Here is a 26,619-nt window from a genome sequence, read left to right on the forward strand (position 1 = left end):
CGCCCATGTGGCTCCGCGTGTTTTAGCTATTTCCTCATCTGGAAAATGGGGCTAATAGGAGAAGCCCCACGAACCCTAACAAATGGGTTTGTTGATTTAAGGAGCTTTATATTCTGGAAGACGATTGTACATAATATGTCACATACATAATAAGCACTCAAAACTGCTTCCTATTGTTGTCATTGAGGCCAACTCAGTGCCAAGCACTTTACGTGAAGTCATTTAACGGGTTTATTGTCTCCACTCTCAGGCCCGCCCAGCCTGATGACCTCACTGGAGGGGCAGGGCTAGGATTTGGCCCCGCCTGATCCCCCCTCCCAGCAGACACCATTGGCAATTTCTAATGCGCAGAGAGATAAGTATCGCTTGTGCCAGTAGATATGGGTATAGACTTTATCATGGTAAGTGACCATGAGTTTCCCAAGGGGGAAGAGGGGAGAGTATGGACGCAGCGGTTCTCAAACGTGACTTTGACCACAGAACTACTCCCAAGCATTTCTGGATTCAGCTCCTCCTCTGGAGGAACCCCTTTGCGAAGCATGGGTCCCCTGGCCCCATGTTCTTCAATGAGACTTCATGTAAGGTGGGAGTTAGTAGTGGTGGCCTTACAATTCAGACGCCCATCTCTGAGGCGGTGGCCGTGACCTCTGTCCTTTGTTGCCCACCCAGAGGCTGCCCTGAAACTTGAGGGGGTTGACAGAATTGGGAGTCTATTTGGGGACACCGAGACCCAAGAGGACAAGCACTTGCCCAGTCGCCCAGATCAGGAGCAGGTCAGAGGCGTGGCTGGGATCACGATCGAGTGCTCCCGGGCGGTGCTCCCACACCCAGGGCGCCAGTGGCCCCACAACCCAGCGGGGCTATGGACGTGCTTTAGACGTGGGCGGCCTCTGGGGTTCTGTAAGCACGGGAGACCTTGCCCCACGCTTCCTGGTCAGATCACGGAGCAGATAGGACCGAAATTGGGCGTGTGGCTCTGCATAGAGCCGCTGCGCTGTGTGCGTCGTCGGGCGGGACACCCGTGCCGTGGGAGCTCCGTGTGATGACGCCGAGTGCCGGAGGGACGCGCGTGCCTGGTGCGTTGCGTGCGGGCGAGACGCGGGCCGGTGCGGCCGCCGTGCAGACTGCGGCGCTGGGGGCAGCCGACGCCGGGTGCCGGGTGGCGGCGGGGTTGGTGGGGGAGGTGAGTCCCGGCGCGGGCCGGGGAGAGCGTGCGTGGCCCGCCCCCGCCCCGCCCGGAGACCGCGCAGGTGTGGGCGGGCCGCCTGGACCCCGCGGGGGCCGGGGCCGGGAGCGCCGGCGGGAAACAGGAAGCGGGGGGGAGGCGCGCGGCCGGAGGGCCGAGAGGCAGGGCGTGCGGGCGGACGTGCGGGTGGCTGGCGGGGCCGAACGCTCGGCCCGGGCCGGGGCGGCGATGTGGGGGGGCCCGGGCAGCCCCCGCGGCCGCGGGGACGGAGGCGGAGCCCGGGGCGCCGCGGACACCGCCCCCCTGCGCCGGCGGAGCCGCCGCCCGAGCGCGGACCCGGGAGCCCGCGGCGGCTGCAGCGTGCGGGGTGAGTCCCGGGGGCGCGGGGCGCGAGGGCCCGGCGAGGAGGGTGAGGCGCGGGGCAGGGGCTCCGGAGACGACGGGCGGCGGGTCCCGCGGGCGCCGTCCGGAGGAGGGGATCGGCCGGCCAACCCCGCCCCTGGGCGACCCGCCTGACCCCGCGCGCGCCTCTGGCCCGCAGAGCCCGAGGACGCGGCCATGCCAGGCGGGGCCGAGGCTGGGGAGGCCGAGGAGGAGGCTGGGGCCGGCTCCGGGTCCGAGGCGGAGGAGGACGCTCTCTGGGAGCGGATCGAAGGCGTCCGGCACCGGCTGACTCGCGCCCTCAACCCGGCCAAGCTGACGCCCTATCTGCGCCAGTGCCGGGTCATCGACGAGCAGGACGAGGAGGAGGTGCTGAGCACCTACCGTTTCCCGTGCCGTGTCAACCGCACCGGTGAGCCTCGGGGGGCGCGCGGCGGGGTGCGCGCGGGGTCGGGCCTTCCCGGGGCTGAGCGCAGCGCACGGAGCCTTGGCGCTCGAGGCCCGGGGTTCTGGTGCCCACCATCCCGCCTCCCGCTGAACCACCGTTATGATCCAGGGGGTGTGTGGTGCCCACTCGGACATCTGGGATTTATCTCTCTTGGACTTTCCTCCCACTTCCTGGGCCCACTTTAGAGCCGGGAGGTGGATGCGGTTGCCGGTGCCGGCTAGATCTGGGACCTCCTGCCATCTTTCCTGAGCCCTTTGATCAACTGGGTTCTCTCTGCCCTCTCCCTCTGTGTGGCACACATTTCCTTGGAGAGCCTCTTTTCCTTAAGTGCTCAGAGCCAACAGACTTTGTGAGGGTGCCCTCTCCCACAGGGTGTGTCTTTGAACTAGAGCGAGCTGGCAGAGGGATGAGGGTCTAATGGTGGAATTTCAGGCATTGACCGCTGGGAGAAATAATAGTATTTTTCTTTGTGTTTGGGGTAGAGGGGGCTCGATGTGTGCCCCTGAAAAGGCAGGGAGTATTTGCTGGCCCCAGATCTGTGTGTGTGTCTGGGGGGGGCAGGCTGGGGGTTGGGGAGCCCTAGGGCTCCTAGGGCAAGTGCCCTAGCAGGAGGGTCCTGGCTTTCTTGGCTGTGGCAGATAGGCTCTGCCCACTGATGTGTTGAGACAAGCCCCTGTGTGTGTCACTGGCTTAAAAATCTGGGCAAATAAAAAGTCTGGGGAATGTGGGCTCTGGAGTATGGGGTGGGAAAGGGGGAGGAAGTAGCTAGGTCCTGGGGGATGCCCTGAACTTGACCCTGGGGCACCCCCCTGCCACTCCCCAGGGCGCCTGATGGACATCTTGCGCTGCCGTGGCAAGAGGGGTTATGAGGCCTTCCTGGAATCGCTGGAGTTCTACTACCCCGAGCACTTCACGCTGCTCACAGGCCAGGAGCCTGCCCAGCGCTGCTCCATGATCCTTGGTGAGTCCCCAGTAGGTGCGGGCCTCGGGCAACCATGCAGAGGTTCCTTACCCCAGCCCTGTCGTGGAGGCGCTTCCATGATCCCTGTTGAACAGATGGGGAAACAGAGGCATGGAGAGACCGAAAGCAGTTTGCCCAATTTAGTCTGAGTTCAGAGCCTACTCACTTAACGTGGCCCTTTCTCCCTAAAATTGTTTTTGGACGCGCGTGTGTCAGGCCTACAAGGGTTTACAGTTTCCTGTGTAAGTAATTCAGACACTCCGGGTGACTTTAAAAGATCTTTACTTCTTCCTTCAGCTCTGTTCTGCTGGTGACAGTTTGGTGAGTCTCTTTTTTCTTTGCATTTGCACACACACAGACATACACACTCACAGGTGTGACTACTTGAGTTGCTCCGTTTTTCACTTTTCCTGAAAACTGATTTTAGTAATTCTAGCACATCTGGTGCATTTATTTGAAATGACTGGAGATGTTCCTTAGTGATGGGCTGTAAGTCATTCAATGGACCCTCTGTTCATGGAAATCCAGGTTGTTTCTCATTTTGTAACATTTACCAGTGATGCTGGGAACATCTTTGCAAGTGTATTTTGTGCAAATGGGTGTCTTGGGAGGAGAGGTTCTGGGAAGTAAGATTTCTCAAAGACTGTACGTATTTGAAGTGTTAAATCAGCGTTCATCCCACCAACAGGGTATGAGTGCCCATTTTGCTGTACCCTCGTGAATCCTGGGGATCATTTAAAAATGTTTTTTATAGTTTCCTAAGTCAAAAATACCTTATTTTAAATTTGTACTTCATTGAGAGATGTAGTTTACGGCTTACGAGTGAGTAAACCTTGGGCAAATGACTTGACCTTCCTGGGCTTCAGTTTTTTTGTCTTTCAAGTGTTTGTAATAACAGTACTCTATGCTCTTGTCATGAGGTTAAGTAAATTATTATATTTACTTAGCACAAAGAAGGAAGCCAAATGTACATAGCTACTGTTACTATAATTATAATTATCATTATTATTGTTGGTGAGTTGTAGTGTCCTTTTCTTTGTTTATTAACCAACTTTGTTTTGGAACTTGCTCATTAGTTTTTGCCCATATGTTTAGTTGGTTTCTTTTCTTTTAGATTTGTAGGAGCTCTTTGTATACGTGGCTCCAAATCCTTTGTTATATTTGTTATATTTTCTCCTGCTCTGCTTTTTACATTTGAACTTTTTTTGTTAGAGCTTTCATTGTTTAGAAGTTTACAAAATTTTTATATGGATTTGTCTGTTTTTTTTTCTCTTATAGCTCTTATTGATTTGTAGGACCTGTTTACATATTGTGGCTCTGGGTCATCTGTTAGGTTTCTTACACTTTCTCCTGTTCTGCTGTTTGTCTTTTAACTTTTTGTTACTTTTTTTCCTACATGGTTCAGAAGTTAAAAATTTTTTATATGGGTTTGTCCATCTTTTTTCTTATAGGTTCTAGATTTTGTACTTTGATTAGGAAGGCTTTCTCCACTCCAGAATGATAAAACTGCATTCCAAAATTTCCACCTAGTGTTTTTACAGTCTGGGTTTTTCTGTGTGGGCTCCTGTCCCCCTGGATTTTACCTGCTTGACCTGATGTTTCTCTCCCCTGTCCCTGGCAGATGAGGAGGGGCCGGAAGGCCTGACCCAGTTCCTGATGACAGAGGTGCGCCGGCTGCGGGAGGCTCGTAAGAGTCAGCTGCAGCGGGAGCAGCAATTGCAGGCTCGGGGCCGGGTGCTGGAGGAGGAACGGGCAGGACTGGAGCAGCGGCTGCGGGAGCAGCAGCAGACGCAGGAGCGCTGCCAGAGGCTGCGGGAGGACTGGGAGGCAGGCAGCCTGGAGCTGCTGCGGCTCAAGGATGAGAACTACATGATCGCCATGCGCCTGGCACAGCTCAGCGAGGAGAAGAACTCCGCTGTGCTGCGAAGCCGGGACTTGCAGCTGGCGGTAGGCCCCGGGGAGGGGAGCGGGGTAGGGTGGGGAAGGAGGGGAGGGACCACCTTTGCAGAAACTGACTCGTCCTGTGGTAGCCGGCCTGTGTCCCAGAGCCACTGTCTCCCAGCCCTCGGACCATGGCACAGGTCCCTTCTGCGTCCTGTGCCTCAGTTTCCTCATCTGTAACATGGGGATGTTGGTAGCACTGATTTTATTGGGTTATGATGGTGGTTCTCAGTGGAGGGTGACTTTGCCCACCCCCGGTGACATTTGGCAGTGTCTGGAGACATGTTCGGTCATCACAGCGAGAGCGAGGTCATCACACCTTTTGTGGGTGGAGCTCCGGGGTGCTGCTGAGCAGCATGTAGTGGACGGGACAATCCCCGCAGCCACACATTACCTAGCCCCAGATGTCACTAAGCGCCGAGGGGAAGCAGCAACCTTGGTTAGTGCGGATTCCAGGAATTTCCAGAGTTTGAGACACACAAGGGCCTGGCGCCATTGGCTAAGCTCAGACCAGTGTTGTCGACCGCTGTGGTTCAGTGAGACTGTGTGCCACCCCCCAGGTTATACATGGCCTGTCGTGCTGTCCTGCTGAGGCACCAAGCACCAGATTTCATTCTGAAACATAGGCACCAGGGCTGGGATTGCGGGGGCGCTGGCTCGAGGTCCCAGAGCTGGGAAGTGGCACAGCCTGGCTTGGCATCCGTGCTGGCCTCTGCCCGGTGACGCTCTTCTGCCTGCTGCTGTCCAGGGGCCGCCTCACCTGCTCCTTCCTGGCAGCAAATGCACCTGCGCCTTGTCTAGGCTGAGAAGCTGAGAAGCCGAGCCTTGCCTCTGTGGCGCTTTTACTGGGACTTAGCACGGGGCTAAAGCTGGTGTCCCAAGGGTGTAGTAAGGGAATGCTAGTCCAGGATTTAGTAGTTCCAGTGGCTCTCTCCAGCGATACGGTACGGGGTCTACCGGCGGGGGGTGGGTGGGGGGGATGCTGATGGTGTGATTTGAAGCCCCCTGTCGCTGGGGTGCTGCGGGTGTAGCGGGTTCCCCGGGACGATGGGTGACATGTGTGATGCTGTAAGTGCCAGAGCCTGTGGCCGCGCGTGCTGATGGGTTGATGGTTGGGGAGGAGCGAATCCTGATCGGGGCATTGAGGCCACTCGTTGAAGAGTTGCTTGGCGTGCGTGTAGGTGGTCGATGCGAGGGTGTGAGGGGACCGTGAGGCTGTCCTCTGAGCATCTGCTCTGTGTTTGGCATGCGATGGGGCTGCCTGGGGCCTGCAGACTGGTGGCAGATTGAGCAAAGGGTGTCCCGGCAAGGCTTCCCTCCCTGTGCCTCAGTTGCCTTCTCATCCTTGCGGGAGGTTGCGGAAGAGGCTGCTAGACCCGCGGTGCCATGCCTCCCGTCTCACGCACGGTCCTCCGTGTCTGCCCGACACCAGCTCTCCCGGACTTCTGCAGCAGCTTCACCGGGCCAGGCTGGGGCTGGGGGGCACCCTGGGAGCGCCCCCAATTCTGGTTGAGGAAACAGGCCCAGAGAGATTGGTTGGAGCACTTTCCCAGGGTTCTAAGAGTGAAGGATTTCTGACTTTGCTGTCAGCTGCCACTGGGGGTGGCTGATGGTCCCCTCCATTCTTCACCGTGTCTGCTTTTCCTGGAATGGATGCGGGGGTTTGCTGTGAGGATTTCCTGGAAGAAAGGAGTCTGCTACTCAGAGCGGATTGGGGGGCGGCCACCAGCCCCGGGGTGTCAGGAGGGGCATGGCTTATTTCGTCTTTGGCTTCGGTGTAGTTGTGAGTTGGGGCTCCGGAAGTGGCAGATGTGTGTGTGTGTGTGTGTGTGTGTGTATACAGCTGTCTGGGGTCTCCAGGGGTGGGGTAAGGGGATGAAGAAGAGGTGTTGGGGGTGCCTCTGTGTGTCTCCGGATTAGCAGCGGGCTCGTTTGTATGTCCCTCCTTGGGTGGGGTCATCTGCCCCTGGGCAGTTAGTGACTGTTTCCCCCCACTTTAGGGGCTAGAGGGCAAGGAATGAACTTCGATCAGTAGATAGGATTTTCTTTGAAGGTAGCCTGCGTAAATTTGCCTTAACTTTCTGGAGCTTTCCTGCCACGAAGTTGAGAGAGGTGTCGCAGGTGGAAATGAACAGAACAGCCAACAGCGCCTGTCTTGGCCCCACGGGCAGGTGTGTGGTGGCTGTGATTTAATACCGTGTTTTATAAGGTGCAAATTTAATGAGCTCTTATTTCTGAGCAACATAAACTCCAGGCCCGAACGCTGTAATTTTGTGCTCAGTGAGTGTGTACGCCAGGATTAAACGCGTCCACGTTTCCTGGTGTTTGGGCGGGGGCGGGGGGAGACTCCCAAGGGGCCTGTCCTCTGAGCTCATCGGGGGCGCCTGCTGGCCGCGGGGCAGGCCCGGGGCCGTGGTGTGTGGTTGTGATTCGCTGGAGAGGGTGTGACTACACTTGCCCTTGTAACTAGCCGCTGTCTTTCTCTGGCAGTTCACAAAGCATGTTTTGTGAGGGGAAAGGAATGTGAGAGTCGTGAATTTCTTTCTGAGTCCTTTGTGGAGGAGGAGTGGAGCTGCCTGACCCAGCATCTAGACCCACATGCGCGTGTGTGTGCGCGTGCGTGTATGTGCGTGTATGCGGCCATGCCTGGCTCTGAGGGGTGCGGGGCTACCCGCTGTTTTCCGGAGAGCGCAGGGCCCTCCTAGGACACCAGATGTCGGCGCGCCTGTGCCAAGCGCCAGAGGTCATTGCGTCCTTATCCCAACAGTGACTTCATTTTGTGGCCTGCTACCTACTACTGCCCTTGTCACTGCCCAGCCACCTCAGACCCCACATGGGAAGTAGCTCTGGCCGAGCGCTCTCCTCACCCAGCAAGCAGGCCAGGCCTGTGTGTTGCCGTCGGTCAGGCCACCGTGCGGCTGCCCACCCATCCTCTTGGGCCGGCTTCCGACTGTGCACACTCAGCTGGTGATAGGTTGGGGTTCTGCGGTTTTAGCAAAGACTGTGAAGATAGCCACCGTCCCATCCCTGGCAGTCCGAAAGCCAGCCTCTGACCCTTCGAAGGCCTCTACCTGTCGACCGTGTTGTCGAATTTTTGCAGTGACTTCAGGAGCTAGCGTGTGGAGCAGGGGCATGGAAGGGGGCGCCCATCTAATGGGTGAGGAGACTGAGGCACAGAGGGGGGCTATGACTTGCCCAAGGTCATGCTGAAGTAGAGGCAGAGCTAGGCCCAGACCCCAGCTCTCCCTGTGCCTGGTGTAGCCCGGCTCCTCTGTCGCATGGGGCCCTGGGGCTGGATCACCTGTGCTCGTGTTGGAGCTGTGGGACAGAAGAGCCTGTTGGGGGGGGTGGTCGCTACACCTGCCCCCGAGTCCTTGAAGCGTGGTCATTGCCCAGCCTGTCCCTTCTCCATAGACCAGTCCAGGGAGGGCTCCTCCTGCTCAGGGAACCCGGATGGCAGTGGGAGCTGAGAGGGCGCTCTCTCTCCCCGTGGCCTTGCTGGTGGCCCTTCCCTGGGCTGTGTCCCTCCTGGGGCTGACCTGAGTGTTGGGCCGCAGGTAGATCAGCTGAAGCTCCAGGTGAGCCGGCTGGAGGAGGAGTGCGCCCTGCTGCAGAGGGCCAGGGGGCCGCCCCCCGGGGCTGAGGACAAGGAGAAGGACAAGGAGCCAGACGGTGTGGACCTGGTGTCCGAGCTGCGCGCCGAGAACCAGCGGCTGGCCGCGTCCCTGCGGGAGCTTCAGGAAGGCCTGCAGCAGGTGCGAGGGGCGGGAGGGTCGGACCACGGGGCCCGGAGGGTGAGGATTCCAGAGCGGGAGATGGAATCCTGGCGGGTGTCTTGTCTTAAGCCCTGAGCGGAGGGTCCTTAGCGCTCGGCTCTCCCTGGGTGTTTGCTCTGTGGCCTGGCGGTGGCCCCGGGAAGTGTCTGAACATCCCGAAACGGTGCACCTGATTTCGTGTGTGAGCATTTTTCTGGGGACTGGCCCGCAGCTTTCCTCAGATTGGTAGAGTCTGTGATCCTGGGAAGGTTCAGACTCCAGAGGTTTGGGTGACGCTGGGACTTGCTTGGTGTCCTATGGCAGGTCAGTGGTGAGTCAGTGGCAGTGTGGGGGATGGGAGCCGGGCCTCTCTTGTCTTTCAAGATTGGGGTGCCCGGGGGGCTGCCTGGGTGGCTCAGTGGGTTAAAGCCTCTGTCTTCGGCTCGGGTCATGATCCCAGGGTCCTGGGATCAAGACCCGCATCGGGCTTTCTGCTCCGTGGAGAGCCTGCTTCCTCCTCTCTCTGCCTGCCTCTCTGCCTACTTGTGATCGCTCTCTGTCAAATAAATAAATAAAATATTAAAAAAAAAAGTTTGGGGTGCCCGGCTGGGGTGTGGGTCTGGGGGCTGTATATTGGGCCCATGTCTACCTGCCTGGGCCAGGCTCAGCCCCTGTGAAGACCCCTTGTCAGTGGGCTGGGGACAGACTTTGAAAATAGGGCCCATCTGCTGGGCCGTGGGTGGGGGCTAGAGCAAGAGCGAACGGGCCTGGTTCTTGTTCAGGAATAAAATCCGGGCCAACTTGTGTAAGCACGCCCTCATACACTTACTTCATTTCCATCCCAGATGTTCCCTGGAGGGTGTGCAGGGCTTTGGGCCGCACCCATTCTGCAGACGGGGGAAGTGGAGGTCCAGAGAGGTCAAGGCGCTTGGCCAAGGTGGCAGAGCGAGTGGGGCGGGGCTGAGGGCGGAGGGCTGTGTGTCCCCCTCTCTCCTGCCCCAGTCATGGTGGGCCCTGCTTGAGAGGCTGAGGCGGCCTCTGAACTGTGACCCTCAGGAAGCGAGCAGGCTGGGGGCCCCGGGCTCAGAGCGTATCCTCCTGGACATCCTGGAGCATGACTGGCGGGAGGCTCAGGACAGCAGGCAGGAGCTGTGCCAGAAGCTGGATGCCGTCCAGGGGGAGCTGCAGTGGGCCGAGGAGCTGCGGGACAAGGTAGTGTTGCCCTCGCGCCCTCCCCCACCACCCTGCCTTGTCTCGGCCTTGTCCCCTTGGTCCTCCTTGCTCACAGCCTGGCTCCCGGGGAGGGGAGGGGGCTGGGCCTCAGCACTGGGCTGCAGCCCACCTTCTCTGAGCATCCGCTGTGTGCCAGGCAGCTGGGCTAAGAAACGTGCATTCGTTTGTTCTCAAATGTTGAGAACAGCCGCCAACAAAACAAAGGTTTCTGGCCCTGTAGAGGGCAAATTCCAGCAGGGGAGACCCACAGTCCTCTGTGTGCATAATCCCGAGTCCGTTACTGCACGTGGCAGAGGCAGATCCCTGTTTAGATGGGATGTGGCCAGGGTTGCGTGGGGGGGGACGTCATTGTTGGGATTCTCCCCGTTTGACAGGGTAGACCACTGGGGCCCAGGGAGGGGAAGTCAGTCTGTGGCCCAGGCCACCCAACAGGGGAGGTGGGCCCTTGTGCTTGAGGCTCTGATTTCTCTCCCTGGACCCGCTGGGCACCTGCTGGTGAGCTCGGGCTGGTCTCCGCCCCATGGTCTGACCAGGCCTGCCCCACCCCGCCCCACCCTGCAGTACCTGCAGGAGATGGAGGACCTGCGGCTGAAGCACCGCACGCTGCAGAAGGACTGCGATCTGTACAAGCACCGCATGGCCACGGTCCTGGCCCAGCTGGAGGAGCTCGAGAAGGAGCGGGACCAGGTGGGGCCAGCTGCTGGTTCTCGTAGGCGGGACGGTGGGGGGCGGGGGACGCAGAGAAGTGGGGCTGGGGTTGAAGCTGGAGACTTTCCTGGTGCTCCGACTGGTCTGGGTGGGGGGCAAGGAGGCCCGCAGAAGCATAGACTCTCGCCCATAAGCCCTCAAGAGCCATCAGCCCTGCCCCCTGAACACACCTGCCTCACCAGAGCTCCCTGTTCAGGAGAGCTGGTCCCGCACTCGTCGTTTTCGACCCCTTGTTCCGTTTGTGTCAAAGACTAGGCCCACATGGGGAGGCGTTGGAAATATTTGCCAGGGAAGAAATTCCCTAGAAAATCCTGGGCCCTGGATCCCATGGCCTTCATCTCCTGAGTCCACAGGGCGAGCTCTTTCCTCCTGGCCCCCCTTCTTCCTTGTGGAGGGCTCCCCACGTAGGGCAGGGCGCAGGGCAGGTTTTGTCCTTGCACCAAGTTTGAATCCCACTAGAGGAGTTGAAGTCTGCATTAGAACGAGCCTGGGGCCCCCTGGTGGGTGTGGTGAAAGTGCAGGTACCCCCTGCCCCGCCCCGTGGTCTGGAGTGGGCCCAGGACCCTGCACCCCTCTGGCGCCCCCACTCCCTCTGAGGCATTGGGGGGCAGGATAGGCCATGGTCCAGCTCCCAGGGACCCCAGTCTTCATGGTGGGGACAAGTGCTTTGGGTGCGGGATGCTGGGTTTGAATCCTAGCTCATCCACTATCCCAGATGTTGTGAGTAAAGCCCGGGGCACGTGGTGGCTTTCCTCGAAGACGCTGAAGTTGCCCTTGGGAGACAGTAAGAGCCCAGACTTGGCCCTTCCACCGCCTAGTTTGAACCCTAGTTCTGTCCCTGCTGGGTGGGCTGGTCTGGAAAATGAGAATAAAGACAACGTCCACCTTGGAAAGTTCGTGGGAAGGTTAAACGAGCTGATCTTTAGCCCCAGGCTTACTATATGTTAGCGGCTGGTCTTGTCCCCCACCCCCCGCCGCCCTCCCCTTGGGCGAGTGTGGCCCCTTCACTCTCCCTGCCTGCTCTCCCTAGGCCATCCAGAGCCGTGACCGGATCCAGCTGCAGTACTCCCAGAGCCTCATCGAGAAGGACCAGTACCGCAAGCAGGTGCGGGGCCTGGAGGCTGAGCGGGACGAGCTGCTGACCACGCTCACCAGCCTGGAGGGCGCCAAGGCCTTGCTGGAGGCACAGCTGCAGCGAGTCCAGGGCGGCCCCTGCCTCAAGGTGAGTGGGGTCAGGCTACGGGGGTACTGGTGGGAAAGCTGGGGTCCCGGCCGGAGCTCTTGGCTGGGTTGGGAACATGCGGGACCTGATGGGAGACCTCAGCCCTGGGGGTGGGCCTCCACAGGACCCAGTGGGAACCCTTGGCTGAGCTCGGGAGGAAATATCTGGGTTCCTGGCTGGGGCCCTCCGCCTGGGGCCCTAGCTGTCTGGGTCAAGAACTTGCTGGTCTGGGAGGGAGCTCTTGGGCAGGACGGAGAATATGCAGGTCTGGTGGAGCTTTCTGCGGGGGTGGGTGTGGGTTGGTACATCAGGGAGTGGGAAAGGGGCACGTGTGTCTCTGAGTCTCTGGGGTTGCTCTCGGGGCACTAGGAATAGTGGAGTTTGTTTCTGTGTATACTTGGAGAAGTACAGCTTCATGAGGGCCTGAAAGCCCTTCAGAGATCAGCTAGGCCAAGCCCCTCATTGTATGGGGCCCAGAGGGTGTGAGGGCTTGCCCAAGGTCACTCAGCCAGCCAGTACCCTTTCAGCCAGATACTAGTCCTGGGACCTTTGTCGGGAGCTCTGCCATTTCCTGTCTTGGGTTTGCTTAAAGATGTTCCCTTGGCCTTGTGTTTAATGCATGGAGCCTGGAGGAATAGAACAAAGGAAGCATAAATCTGTCCCTTCTCACTTAAAATTCTCAGTGGCTTTTTTGCTTCGGGAAAAACATATCCCCTTATCAGACCCTAGAGACCTGAAACGTGGGCCCCTTCCTCCTCTACCCTTGTTCTCTGGGTCACATCTCTTCATTCCTGGATGGTGTCACAGTCCTACCCCAGGGCCTTTGTGCGTACCATTCCCTCTGCCTGGACAATCCTCCTCAACTTTATTAGCTTAACACCTACTTACCCTTGAGTCCTCAGTTCAAACCACACTTTCTCTGGAGGCATTTCGTTGCCTCCAGGTAGGGTGGGCCCTTTGAATGCCTTTCTCACCCTGGGCACCTTCTTTCCCTGCTCTCTTGGCAGTTTGGGGTTACTTCCTTAATCAGCCTGCTTGTTTACAGTCTGTCTGTGAGCTCCCACGAGGGCAGGGATCCAGCTGTCTCATTCTCTGCTGTGTCCCTGTTCCCGGCATTCAGTAAATGACTGTGGCTGACCCGCCCTGCTCACCTCCTCTCCCCGCTTCCTCTCTCAGGCTTGTGCCTCCTCCCATTCCCTGTGCTCCAACCTCAGCAGCACCTGGAGCCTCAGCGATCTCCCCCCGCTGCTGGGAGGCCCGGAAGCAGCCGGGGAGGTGGCTGTCATGGGGGGATCTGAGCCCCACACCTCGGTAAGACAACTGCCCTCCCTGCGCGTGGACGCGGACGCTAAGAGTGTTCACGTCGTGTAATTACTAACATGGGGAGTGCTGTCCAGTTTGCCAGCAGTCCCGTTTCACACGTGAGGACGTGGAGGCCCCTGAAGGACAAGTGTCTTATTTAAGCTTGTCCAGAGCCAGCTCGGGGCTGGGCCCGGGTGCCGGGAGACTTGGGACCCCCGGCCTACTCTGGCAGAGCCCACACCCCCTGCCCTGGGCCCCGCTTGTCACCTGTGGAATGGGCACAAAGTAGGCGCGTGGAGGCGTGGGAGGCGGCGTGGAGGTGACCCAGACCCTGTTGTGGCCCTTGGCAGGAGGAGGCCACCGACAGCGAGAAGGAGATCAACCGGCTTTCCATCCTGCCCTTCCCCCCAAGCGCTGGCTCCATCCTCCGCCGGCAGCGTGAGGAGGACCCTGCGCCCCCAAAGAGGTAAACAGGATGGGGAGAAATCAGTTGAGGCTCAGGGAGGTGCTGCTGCTTTTTCTCAGAACAGCCATCTCCCAGAATCCCTAGCGCCAGTGTCAGGGCTGGGCCCGCGCCTCCCCTGACTGCTCTTCAGCGGCTGGGGTGCTGGGGACTTAGGTCTCAGGAGTCACAGCTGTGACCCAGGTCCGGGGCTAAGACGAGGCCAAAAGGACCCTGCCGAGCACTGTGTCAAGAGAGCCACTGGAGGGCAGGCCTCCATGATTGTAAACCCTGGGGGAAACCTAGGTGGTTCAGGACTAGGGGACGAGGAGAATGTTCCAAGGAGTCAGGGGCCTCAGGCAGGAGAACCAGGCCCCATGTTCAGATGTGAGCGCAAACGGGGTCCAGAAAAGTCAGGCTATGTCTGCTGGTGGCAAGACCAAGGGCAGGGGATGGTATATGTCCCCCGTCACAGCATTTTCCGGGTAAGTTGCCCTTGATTTGTTCCCTCACGGATGCTGGGCATGGGGGGCTGTGATCGACATGGGCCTGACTGATAGGGTGTGTGATGAGGCAGCTGGGAGTCACGAATGACAAAGGCAGAGAGTAGGGGTGAGGCGAGGAGGTGAGAGGTCAGGGGAGGCTTCCAGGAGGGGGTGGCATTCCAGACCAGGCCAGGGGGCATTCTAGGGGAAGGACATGGGGCAGGCGGAGGTCATGACGTTAGCTTCTTGCCCTGTGAGTTTAGGGGGGCTGGTTGGCACAACTGCCCTGTGCTTGGGACTTGCCTGGGCTGTAGCTGCAGGGGGTACAGGATCCCTCCGGGGCCGGGGTGCATGGAGGAGGGAGTGGGGCAGAGTGCCCCCTGTGCCTCAGTTCCCTCCTCTCCCCCCCCCACCAGGTCCTTCAGCAGCATGTCCGACATCACAGGTAATGACTCTTGGGGACTCCGTGGGGAGGGCTCATCTTGGGGGAAGGCGGTGGCTTTCCTGCCCACCTGAGGCCTGCACTGCCAGCTCTGCCCTTGGCCTCCCTTCCCAAGGCCCCACTGTGCCCAGGCCAGGCAGGGAGGCTGTACTCGGGAGGACCCTGGGGAGTTGGGCCACGCGCTGCTCCCCCAGAGCCCAGGCGCGCTCCTCTCTCCCATGCCTGGCTGTGCTGTACGCAGGTTCCTCGGTTCCAGCCCACCCTCCGTCCTCTCCCAGGGAACCAAAGGGTCAACCTGGCCAGCCCGGGCCCAGCCCTGAGCTGCACGGGTCCAGTGTGCTTCTGGTGCCTCAAACCTGCCAAGGTCCTGGGCAGTCCCCAGGCTCAAGGGACTCACCCCCTTCTCATGATCCCTGGCTTGATCCCCAAGAAACAGGGGTTTCTTGGCTTGGCACCCCAGAACCTCACTCCCCCCCCCCCAACCAGGGAGTGTGACGCTCAAGCCCTGGTCTCCTGGCCTCTCCTCGTCCTCATCCTCCGACAGCGTGTGGCCTTTGGGGAAGCCAGACGGCCCCCTGGCCAGAGGCTGTGGCCTTGATCTCATCAACAGGTATTGTGGCTGCCTGGGTGGTGGAGCTGGGCTGGGGGTGGGGGGTGGGAGTATGGATGGGGTGGCGGGGGTTTAGTGTGGGGTGGGGTGGTGGTGGTGGGAGGGTCAGGATCCTGCAGCAGGGTGGCAGTGGGGGGTGGGAGGGAGCAGCAGCTAAGCCTTAGTCTCCCATAGCTGTAGAATATTCAGGCTTTTCACAGAGACCTGGGATTCACATCTTGTCCCTGCCTCTCATCCTTTGGGTGACCTGGATTGGTCACTTCTCTCTCGGGGCCTCTGTTGCCTCTTCTGGAGGTGGTCAGTGATCTCTTCTGCATGTGGGTGTTTGGGGGTCTAGAACCCGTGTCGGGAGAGCACCCTGCTTTGCCAGGCGTGGTAGTAGGTGCTCAGAAAATGGTTAACTGTTACTCATTCCCCTGGCTCTGAGCTCCCAGTAGAGTGTCGCTCTGTGGGTGGGCCACCCTGGGAGCCCTGCCGCTGGGCTGGCCGTAACCCGAGACGGGAGTCACAAAACAGATGGGTTCGGCATGCATGGCGGGCCAAGTGCTTGGTTGGTGTCGGGTGAAGGGTGACCTCCTGAGTCAGGCTTGCTGGTGGGTCTCAGGAGGGTGAGTGATAGAGGAGGCCGCACTGAGAATGTGGCCTTGGAACTCAGGTAGGGAGGGTGGCTGGGGAAGAGCAGAGGCCAGAGGCTGTCCAGGGAGGAGGGCCCTGCGCTTGGCTGTGATGGGAGCCCGAAGGGGAGGGGCAGGGACGGGCTCTGTGAGTCAGGCTGGTGGTGTGAGTCAGGCGGGAAAGTGTGGACTTTGGCTCGCGCGCTCCGGGAAACCGTGGCGAAGGTTCGGCTGTTACTGCCGGCTGCCGCGGCGTCCTCTCCGTTCGGGGAGGTGGGTGTTGTTATGATTATCCCTGTTTTATAGAGGAGCAAACTGAGACTCAGAGAGGTTAAGGCGCTTGCCTGAGGTCCCACAGCTGGGAAGCGCCGGGGCCAAGGTCCACAGTGACCTGACCAGATTTGGGTCTGGGGCGGCACCGAATGTCAGAGCTAGACTGTGGGAATGCTGGCCGCGCAAGGAATCGGGCCAGAGCAGGATCAGGAGCCTGAAGCAGCTGGGCCAGGCCCTCGCCCAGGCCCCTGCCCCCACTCTGGTCCTCCTGCAGCAGGCCCAGTACTACATTGTTTCTCTCTTCGCAGGACATGCTTCTGGGGGAAGGGGCGGAGGTGCCTCCCTTCCTGCCTGCCTCCCTTCCTGTAGCTTGGCCTGCAGCAGGGGTCCTGGCTGCTGTCCAGGGGGCACCGGGGGCAGGAGGTTCTGGCCCAGCCCCTGCCGGGGGCCCGGGATCCCAGGGGCCACCTCTGCAGTTCTGGGGGGGACCAGAGCACAGATCAGAGCGGGGCTGGGATCGGGGACTGAGAGAGAAAGATGTGGATAGATGGGTGGGGAGGGAGGGGGGAGCCCAGACCGGTGGGCAGGGTGCTGCCCACGTGTGTGTGCGTCCAGGGCTGGTGGTACCGCACAGAGCATGGTGGGAAGAGCAGATACTGAGGCTCTGTCACCAGCTGCAGAGGGATAACGGCCTCAGTTTCCAGCTCTGTAAAGTGGGTTGTCGTAGGACCCCAGGGTCCCCATGAGAGTGTTTGGAACAGTACTGCTCGGTCCCCACAGGAACCCTGCAGGGCCGGGGCATTTAGCCCCATTATACAGATGACAACATGGAGGCCCAGGGAGAGTCAGGAATTTGTCCCAAGGCCACTAGGCGGTGGAATTGGGGATTCCGTCGCACCTCCCTTCTGGCTAAGCTGCTTTCAGCTCATGGTCGTGTTCCGTGTTCACTGTGTGCTGGGCCTCTGCAACCTCCGGGTCTCCCTGCCCTTCTGGGCTCCTAGGGCCTCAGGGCAGGGCAGGGGTTGCAGTGTGAAGGCTGGGTGGACAGGCGGGGAGGCGGGGAGATAGCAAGAAAGAGCCAGAGAGTGTGAGTGGGGTGCTGAGTGGGGCAAGCGCTGGGCGAGGGTCGCTGGGTGAGTGTCAGGGTGGTGCTCGCTGGCAGGCCCACTGCTCACATGGACACCGAAGCTCTGGCACTGTCTGCCCCTGCCCCTGCTATTGGTCTAGTTCACCACCCGCAGGCCGGGCCACCCTTGTCAAGTTATAACTGCCCCATGCCTCAGTTTCCCTCTTCTCTAACATGAGGGCTCACAGATGGTTCCCATGGAGCTATCGGGAGGATTTTCTTTTTAATGATTTTATTTATTTATTGACAGAGATCACAATTAGGCAGAGAGACGGGGTGGTGGGGCAGGCTCCCTGATGAGCAGGGAGCCCAATGCGGGGCTCCATCCCAGGACCCTGGGATCATGACCTGAGCCGAAGGCAGAGGCTTTAACCCACGGAGCCACCCAGGTGCCCCTATAGGGAGGATTAAATGAGGTCATTTATGTGACAGGCTTGAGTCTGAGGGTCATAGGTCCCTGGCCTGGAGCAGAGCGGTCATGTGCACTACCTGGAGGACTTCCCATAGTGCATGGGGCAGGGGAGCACTCTTCCAGGCTGCTCTGCCCATCACTGCTCAGAGTGGGCAGAGCGAAGCACTTGCTCAGTTTCCCTCTGTGACCCGACTCCTGACTGGACCTTGGGGGAAGGGACTGGGAGATGGGGACCCCCATCCTTCCCACCACTCACAGGCAGGGTTGGGGTCAGTCTGTTTGTGTTGCTAGAGACCCAGGAATCCAGTGGCTGGAGGAGGCAGCCCCATCCCCTGTCCCCATGTACTTGTCTGCTGAGGCCTGGTGCTGAGAGGGACCCAGTTTGGACCTGGCCGCAGGGACCTCCCCCATGGATTCTCCCCCTCTCCCCAGCGAAGTCACTTAGTCCCTCGGGGAGTTGGGCAAGGGTGTTCTGAAGGAGGTGGTGCCAGAGCCGGGTTGGTGGAAAGAGCGTGAAAACCTGGGGTTTCTGGGAGGGATTGCGGGGGGTGAGGGTGGGGGGTGGGGGTGGGGTGTGCCAGGGTGGGGGTGAGGCACGCAGGTGGGACCGAGAAGGGCTGAGTGCAGGCTGCTGGGTGGGCTCTCCACTGGGGAAGCTGTGATGCTTGGTTGTCTGTGGGTCTGGAGCAGGTGGGGAAAGTGGGGGCCACGCCTGAAGACAGTAGTTGTCCAAGTCTTACTGGGCTCTCAGTGTTACCCGGCCATGTTCTGAGCGCTCCGCGTTTGAGTCACTGAGCCCCACCGTGAGGTCGTGGATGCCGCTGGGGCTGCTGAGGACCAGAGGCTAAGTGCCCAGGCCGCCTGGCCCCAGAATCCCTGCTGCTGCCCCTTCCCTCAGACTCCCTTGACGGCACCCCACAGCGACAGACACCCAATACACAATCCCGAAAAGAATCGCGAGACAATGGTTGGATTTACTCCACGCACGCCGCCCGGTTTCTATGCCATTCCGATCAGAAATGGCCCTGGCCGTGACCCTGTGAGTTTCACAACCCTCAGGGGGGCTGGGCCTGCGGCTGGGTGTTCCCTGGAGCCCTCTGGTTTACACTCTCCCTGCGTCTCTGTATTAGTTTGACTGCCACCCCTGTGGTGGGAGGCGGTGCCGTCACTGTCCCCGCTCTGTGGCTGTGGTGACAGAATCAAGCAGCCAGCTCACTCGTCCAAATCCGGGGCCCAGTTAATGCTGGGCGTCAGCGGGACCCTGTGTCTCCAGCTGTGGGGCAGCCTAGCCAGGCCCAGCCTGGACCTCCCATCTGGCTGGGCCACACTGACAGCAGCCAGGACCGTCCTGGGGCCGAGGGGCCCGTGAAGGCAGCGTGGATGTCTCTGGCCCCCATGTCCAGCTGCAGCCCCTCGGGGTTGGCTCTTTGTTTTGACTTGAGGGGGTAGAAGCTGAGAAAGACTCTGAACGTCATTCCCCACTCATCCAAGTTCTCCACTCTGCGCAGGTGCTGATGGGGTTAAAGTCCTTGCAGCCTTGCTCACCGCGTGCTGGCAGCAGGGGGCAGTGTGGCTGCGTGCACGGCAGGTGCAGGGGCGGGTGGGGAGGCCGGGCACATTCCCGCCTCTCCTCTTCCCTGATGCTCTGGCCTGGGGGGGTGGGGTGGGGGGCGATGCTCACAGAAGGGAATTCCAGGCAGTTGTCTCTGAGCCGGTCACTGGGCCCAGCCAGTTCTATCCAGGGACAGGAGAGCGCCGCTACGATGGGGATCTGGGTGACTCTTTGTCTTAACTGTCAGCAGTTTCCACTGCCCACAAGGGGAAGGCCAGACGCCTTCATTCTGTGCCCTCCGCAGGCTGGCTCCAGCCAGCCTTTTCTGGGAGCTGTTTCCCATGATGTTAAATTAGTTAATTAGGACAAGGAGCTTAGCGTGGCGTCTGGCGCATGGGGAGAACTCAGTAAGCATTCGCTGCCGCTGTCGTTACTGTTGTTACTGAATCCTTCCCCACATCCTGTATTCTGTCCTCTACACCTCTGCCCCTGCCAGCCCTTTGGCCTGGAACACCACCTCCTCTCTGTCTATTCCCGAAGCGCCTTTCTTCTCCTTCACCGTGTAGCCCTGAGGCCTCTTCCTCCGGGAAGCTCTCCTCTGTGCTCCCACAGCCAGCTGTAACCAGCTTTGGTCTGTGTTGTGTTCTCACGGTGACGTTCCTCCCTCAGCTGTGAGCTTAACAAACTTTTATTTGTCGTCTGCCATGTGCCAGACACTGGGTTTGGTGCTAGGGAGCTGGAGCCAAGCCAGCTCGCAGGCTGGTTCCGAGGGGGTTTTCCCCGACAGGTGCCGAGCTTGTGGTTCGGTCCTGCAGGAAGAGCTCTGCCTCACCATATGCAGGGGTCTGGGAGGGAGAGGTTGCTTCGGAGCTGAGCTTTTGCAGGTAGAGCAGAGGCAGAGAAGAGGGGGAAGGGTGTTCCAGCCACGCAGCAGTTGCAGCGGCCCCTGGGTGGGAGTCATGTCACATTTTGGGGATAGCTGTGATGGTTCTCCCAAGAACATTGAACTGAGCGGAAATACTGACTGAACTTGAATTCCCCTCTCCCTTTTCTCTTCCCAGGTCTCTGGCCATCCGGGTGTCTTGCAGGAGCCCCCCGGGGGGGCCTGAGTCCCATGACAAGGGCCCAGATGGCCTATCGTTCCTTGGGGACAGCTGGTCTGGGGCGGTCGTGCGGAGGGTGCTCTCTGGACCAGGGTCCGCCAGGGTGGAGTCCAGAGAGGTGAGATCCCACCCCTCTGAGTTGGGGTCGGAGCCAACACATTAGCTGGGCTTGGAGCTCTCTGATTGGTGAATCCAGGTCACTGGGTGGAGTTTCTGGGGGGGTTGACCAAAGCAGTGGGAGGCTCAGAGATGGCACTGCTGGTTGTCTTACCTCAACCAGCAGAAAATTAAATCTGATCAGGCAGGGGCTGGGAGGTGGGGCAGACTGACAACACCTGGACGGATGTCCACCCTTGAATACGGGAGAGACGGGATGTGCCAGCCTGGGTGGGGAGTCCCGTTGATGGGAGATGGATCTGATTGGATAGGCATCCTGGCAGATGGGAACATCAGAATTATGGGACATGTCATCCCCACCCCAGTCTTCCTCCAGCCCCAGAGCTGTGTTGCCCTGGGAAGCTCACTTCTTTCCCTGCCTGGGTTTTCTCTCAGCCAAGGGCTGAGGCTGCTGGCCTGGAGGGCACAAGCCTGGAAGGTGAGGTCCCGCAGAGAACCTTGCCCTGGAACCAGGTGTCCACGCTCCCCTTCCTGATGGACTTCAAGGGTAAGTCTGGCCTGGGCAGGGAGGAACTGGGGACTCCGGGTCCTAGAAGGAGGGAGCCCAAGAGAGGGCTTGTCTAGCCCATTGTGTAGGTGGGACAACCAAGACACTAGAGAGAGAGAGAGAGAGAGAGAGAGAGAGAGAATGAGAGTGCTGCTTGACTCTTGGCAATGCTTTTCCCTCCCGAACTGCTGTCCCGCTCGCTGGTTGACCGTCTCATCCTCATCAAGGAGCTTACCATGAGAGGAGCACCCGACAGGAGTCCAGAGACCTGGGTTCAAGTCCTGGCTCTGTTCCTAGTGGGCTTGGTGGAGACCTTGTGCAGACTCCTGCCCTTTCTGGCCTCAGACTCTGACTTTAGAAAGAGGAAGAGTAGGGTTTTGGAAGCTCAGGCCTTGGAAGGGGTGTGTCTGTGACCTGAGGCTGCTGCCTGACTTTATCCTTCTGTTGCTCTCCTTGCTGCCTACGTTCAGCCTGTCAGTCCTTCCACGAGGCCCTGGATGCCTGGACAAAGGGGCTGAGCACCGAGCCCTTCTATATTCGAACCAACCTCTCCCTGCCCGAGCGAGCGGACCCTCATGCCCTATCTGTGAAAGCCCAGGAGATCCTGCGTTTGGTGGACCCGGCGTACAAGCGGCGGCCGGAGTGGTTCTGCACCCGGGTCGACCCCCTGACGCTGCGGGACCTCGACCGGGGCACTGTGCCCAATTACCAGAGGTGACGCGGAACGGGGAGTCTGGGGACAGGTCCCGCAGGGTGCCAGGAGCTGGCTGGGAGACTTTTTTCCCCTCTCCCTGCAAACCCCTGGCATTCCTCTGGGACAGGATGAGGGGGCTGGAGGGGAGGGGCTCTCTTTCTGTCTACAAATGCATTACACGTGCCCCCTATTTTCCCCCACAGAGCCCAGCAGCTCCTAGAAGTTCAGGAGAAAGGCCTATTCTCCAGCCGCCACCGAGGGTCCCGAAGTAACGTAAGCGGTGCTGGGCAGCCTGGCAGGGGCCTGGGGTGAGGGGCTGCTAGGGATGGGGTCCCAAAGGGTGAGGCCGGGCTCCGTTTTCCGGCAGCCCTGTGGGGAGGAGGAGAGGGAGGCCCCCACCTCTCTCCTGCCCCTGGATGTGGCTGGCAGTCTGCTGAGTTCCAGGCAGACGGAGCAATGGCGGGGCTCACTGACCAGGGGCGCTGGGGGGATGAAGGGAGGTAGTGGGTGGCCGGCCTGGGCACCGGGAGCACTTGACAGAGCCGGCCTGGCCACTGGGAGCACTTGATGGAGCAGCAGTCACACCCCTTTTCCCGGTCTCCGGATAAGGGCCAGGCTGGGTGAGCCTCCCGGCATCCGTAGGGGCAAAGTGAGGCTCGGAGAAGTAAAAATAACTCGAGGCCGTGGGGCTCGCAGGGGTGAGAACTTGGGCTCTGGAGCCAGGCTGCCCAGGCTCGAGTCCCAGCTCTGCCACTTGCCACCCCACCACCTTGGACCAGCACCTGACCCACCCTTGAGGCTCTGTTTCCTCATCTGTGACGGTGGGGGGTATGTTGCCTGCCTCGCGGGCTTCAGTGAGCTCTTGACATCTGGGCCTCAGTGTTTGTCACATGGTAGCCACCAGACCCCTGGTGGCTGTTGGTTTGATTGATGCTGTCATCATTATTATTAGTGCTTTTTAAGATTTTATTTATTTATTTGACAGAGAGATCACAAGTAGGCAGAGAGGCAGGCAGAGGGGGAGAAGCAGGCTCCCCACTGAGCAGAGAGCCTGACAGGAGGCTCGATCCCAGGACCCTGGGATCATGACCTGAGCCAAAGGCCGAGGCTTTAACCCACTGAGCCACCCAGACGCCCCTGGTGCTGTCATTATTGACGTTCTTTTTCTCCTTACACGTGGTCACATTGCTCATCCGTTGAAAGAGTCCCAAAGTTTGTCTCTTATGTGACATTAGTTTCCTTGGGTCGCTGGGCCTTGGTTTCCCCATCTGTAAAGTGGGGGGTGGACCTCAGGCGCCTCTGACAAGCTTGCTTCCCTGAGCCCACAGGGATGGTGGCCCTCACCTGCTGGGGTGGTGGGGGGGCACTCTGCACTGGGCGGGGAGACAGCCTGGTGGGGAGGGGGCTCTCCTGCTGACCCAAGCTCTTCTGCAGAGCGTGGACAGCAGGGGCAGCCTGGCCCCGGGGTCCCGTCCCTCTTCTCCTCCCTGAGGGTGGGACAGAGCTGGCTCTCAGGGGCTCCTCTTCCTCTGCCCCCTCCCCAGCTGAAGAAGCGAGCCCTGGACCAGCTCCGGCTGGTGAAGCCCAAACATGGGGGAAGCTCGTCAGGGGATTCTCCAGAGCCGCTTCTGCCGGAGCCCTGCTCAGGTGAGCACGTGTGGCCACGGTGCGCCCCATGCGGCTTGTAAGAGTGTCTGTCTGGGGGGCCTGGGCCCCGGGTGGTCCTTTTGGCCTGAGAGAGCCTGCTGTGGGGCTTTCCATGGGGAGCAGGGTGTCCAGGGGCCTGAGAGGCTTCCTGTGCGCGGGGCGGGGGGCAGGGGAGAGGTGGGTCACCAGGGTGGAGGGAGCTGATTGAAGGGGGCATATGTGTGCACGTGAGATCGTGGGTCTGTGCGACTTTGGGGCACACGCGAGCACAGCAGTGTGCTCTTGTCAGGCGGGGCGGGCGGAACTGTGCCTCTCACAGGTGTATGCTGGGGCGCCACGAAGACCCCAGAGTGGGTTTCTGGAGGCAGTAGGGGAGGCCTCGGGTCAGATCAGGGAGAAGGGCTTGGGGGAGCCCAAATGGGCAAGAGGATGGTGGTTGGGGAAGACTCTCTGGAAGGGAGATGGTCTGAGGTGGGGTTTTCAGGGATGAAGAGGAGTTTGTTCCAGGCACAAGGCACAGCCATGCAAAGGCACTGAGGTATGACTGCGTGTGGTGTGTGTGCAGGCCATTGAGTACAGCAAGCGTATACCAAACACCAGCTCTGTTGCGAATTGTGCTTGGACGAGGGGACACCGTGGCACCTCCCCTCAGGGCATACTGCCTTGCGGGTGCGGGGGGGCAGCTGCAAAGTCGTGCGGAGGCCCTGTGATTGGAGGCAGCTGGTTCAGGTGTTGGGGCGTGGGACTTGCCCCTTGTCTGGGCGCTGGCAGGGCTGGGTTACCCGTGTGGAGGATGTGGCCTTCTTCCTGAGGGTTGTGGGAAATCACTGGCACACTGAAGTATGTGTGTGCAGTGTGTGTGTGTGTGTGTGTGTGTGTGTGTGTGCACGTGCGCACACACGTACGAGGAGCAGCAGCAGGACTCAGGAAGGGAAAGAAGAGGTGATGGGGTTTTGGGCATGGGGGGGCTGGGGACCCTGTGGGCAGCCTCGTCTCTTCCGTACCCTACCCCACTGCAGAGCCTGAGCAAAGCCTCAGACCCTACAGCCTGGTGCGGCCGCTGCTGGTATCCGCCCTGCGGCCCGTGGTGCTGCTGCCTGAGTGCCTGGCGTCCCGGCTCATCCGTGACCTGCTCGACCTGCCCAGCTCCCGGCTGGACTTCCAAGTGTGCCCGGCGGGTGAGCCTGTGCCCGGGCAGGGGTGGGGAGGGCAGGGCAGGGCTGGGCAGCACCCCAGGGCAGCCTGGCCCACTGGCCCCTCCTCCCTGCCTCTTGCTGCTCTGCAGAAAGCCTCTCTGGGGAGGAGCAGTGCTCAGCCGCAGCGCCTGGAGCCCCCAAGGCCCAGCCTGCCACCCCCGGGCTGGGCAGCAGGCTCCGTGCCATCCAGGAGTCTGTCGGGAAGGTAGGTGCTGGGGTGGGGGGCTGCCTCTCTGGGCTGGGGGGCTAGAGTCTGAGCACAGGCCTGTGCTGCTCCCTGCCCTTCCTTGGGCCTGTTGCCTTACCTGCGAACAGGACGGCTGGGCTGGTCACACATGGGTCAGCCTCGAGGTGTTTGGCTGGTCCATCTCCCCTGTCTGTCATGTCTCAGATTCACCGCTACCTGGGGGGCTGGCCAGGGGCTGCCAGGCATGGGAGTGATGGTGGGGTTCACTCCATCCCACTGATGGCAAGGGTGAGGTCCGGAGCAGGAGTGAGACTGACTTCTCCAGGCCTCTCGCCTTCCCTTGTGGGTCTTTCCTTATTGCCAAGGCCCTTCTGGAGGGGGACGGGGGCCCCCATGGGGGGCTGTGCCCCAGGGGCCCAGTGGGGGCAGGGAGGTTCGAGTCTCTGGGCTGGAGTAAAATATAGCCTTGGTCTCCGGAGAAGAAGCACTGCCTGCTGGAGTTAGGCGCACGGGGCGTGCGGGAGCTGGTCCAGAACGAGATCTACCCCATTGTCATCCACGTGGAGGTGACAGAGAAGAATGTCCGGGAAGTCAGGTAAGGACTGGGGGTGGGTAGGACCAGCCTTTTCCCCCTCTTTGGATGTCTGTGTCTCTCTGTGTCTCCTTGCCTCTGTCCATCTTCTCTCTGGCTCTCCACACCCTGGTGTGTCTCTGCGTCCCCGGCTGTCCTTGTCCCCAGCTCTGACCACGGCCCACCCGCTCTCTCGGCAGGGGTCTGCTGGGCCGGCCTGGCTGCCGGGACTCGGAGCTGCTGCGGCAGTGCCATCGCTCGGAGCAGGTGCTGTGGGGGCTGCCCTGCTCCTGGGTGCAGGTGCCGGTGCACGCGTGGGGACACTCCGAGGAGCTGGCCAAAGTGGTGCGCAGCCGCATCCTGCAGGAGCAGGCCCGGCTCGTGTGGGTGGAGCGCGGCAGCGGCGGCAGCGGGGGCGGCAGCAGCGAGGCCTGAGGGGCCCCCTCCGATGCCTGTGGCTTCCTCACATGCCTGCGAAGCCCCCGACGGGGCCCCAGGAGTCTGCAGTGGAGCTGGGTCCTCCCCATCCTGAGCCTAACTAGACCCTTGGACTCCCAGACATGGGGCCCCCGCCTCTGGGCTCTCCCCGATCTGGAGCGAATTTCCAGGAGCCGTTGGGGTAGAGCTCCCACCGCCCCTGTATGTGCTGCTCTGGGCCTTCTGTGCGCCCCCCGTGTCTCCGTGATGCCACTCGCGGGTCTCACGTGCACGTCTGTGTCCTTGTCCTTCTTGCCCCCCAGGAGCATCTGAGCTCTCACTCCTGTGCACTGGTTTACACACCCAGGTTCTCATGGCAGGCACCTGAGGTCTTCTGGGTTCTCGTTCCCTTCTGTCCGAGGAACCCCAAGCCCGTCCCACGAGCCCCTGCCCCCCCCGACTCCACTCACATTCCTTATGTATACCTCCACACGTGGGCACCGTGGCCTCCTTGGCCCACCGTGCCCCTCATGTCTTCTCGTCTCCTGTGTATCTGTGGTTCTCTCCTGTGTAAATGTCAGACTCCGGCCCGTGACCTTGGGCACTAACAGTCGTGTGTTCCCGGGAGCACGCCGAGGACCATCTTCTCACAGCGCCATCTCTTTGCGGTGACCTGCCTCTCAGAGGGACAGCAGGGAGAAGGTGGCTGTTCCGTCACCAGAATGTATGGCCCGTAGATTTTTAACGGGTCCTTTTCACTCAGAATCTGCACATTATGGAACATTAAACAGTTTGTTATAGAAGCTGGTGGCTTTTTGCTTGCCTGCCTCCCTGTTGCAGGGCCCCCTCTCCACTCCCCCGACTTGTCCCCACCCCCAGATCATGCTGATACCACCTCTCAGGCTCCCCCATCCCCCTGATTACCCATGGGAAGGGTCAGATTTCGTTCCTGGCTCATCCCAGAGCTGCCCGCCATCTGCTGGCATCACCTTACCTGCCCCCGAATGACCGAAAAAGGGCCCCACAGATGGGCCACCTCCACGCTCA

General features: G+C 60.2%; 1 protein-coding gene across 2 annotated transcripts; it reads left to right on the top strand.

Annotated features, from left to right (window-relative positions):
• Positions 1-1,488: 1,488 nt before the first annotated feature.
• Positions 1,489-26,303, top strand: LOC111157558 (caspase recruitment domain family member 10). 2 transcript variants are annotated; one of them, XM_022519069.1, is made up of 21 exons: positions 1,489-1,553; positions 1,728-1,979; positions 2,839-2,976; positions 4,598-4,923; positions 8,475-8,672; positions 9,729-9,884; positions 10,467-10,592; positions 11,644-11,835; positions 13,012-13,146; positions 13,488-13,603; positions 14,481-14,509; positions 14,993-15,116; positions 20,155-20,314; positions 20,749-20,860; positions 21,331-21,574; positions 21,758-21,827; positions 23,099-23,201; positions 24,221-24,379; positions 24,487-24,602; positions 25,067-25,179; positions 25,356-26,303. In XM_022519069.1, exons 2-21 carry the CDS (start codon positions 1,745-1,747, stop codon positions 25,588-25,590), a joined length of 3,087 nt encoding a protein of 1,028 aa, XP_022374777.1. In that variant the 5' UTR covers positions 1,489-1,553; positions 1,728-1,744; the 3' UTR covers positions 25,591-26,303. The 2 variants fall into 2 exon arrangements, with proteins under 2 accessions (XP_022374777.1, XP_022374778.1); XM_022519070.1 differs by having other exon boundaries at positions 1,513-1,553; positions 25,064-25,179.
• The last annotated feature ends 316 nt before the right edge of the window (positions 26,304-26,619 follow it).

Source organism: Enhydra lutris, unplaced genomic scaffold (assembly GCF_002288905.1).
Source record: "Enhydra lutris kenyoni isolate GAN:26980312 unplaced genomic scaffold, ASM228890v2 scaffoldscaffold55, whole genome shotgun sequence".
NCBI classification, from domain to species: Eukaryota; Metazoa; Chordata; class Mammalia; order Carnivora; family Mustelidae; genus Enhydra; species Enhydra lutris.

What these genes read in the sequence shown, in the direction of transcription:
- LOC111157558 (XM_022519070.1), top strand. Translation starts at nt 1,745, where the DNA reads ATGCCAGGCGGGGCCGAGGCTGGGGAGGCCGAGGAGGAGGCTGGGGCC. An exon ending in GTGCCGTGTCAACCGCACCG is followed by an intron (nt 1,980 to 2,838) that starts GTGAGCCTCGGG and finishes GCCACTCCCCAG; the next exon opens with GGCGCCTGATGGACATCTTG. An exon ending in GATCTGAGCCCCACACCTCG is followed by an intron (nt 13,147 to 13,487) that starts GTAAGACAACTG and finishes GGCCCTTGGCAG; the next exon opens with GAGGAGGCCACCGACAGCGA.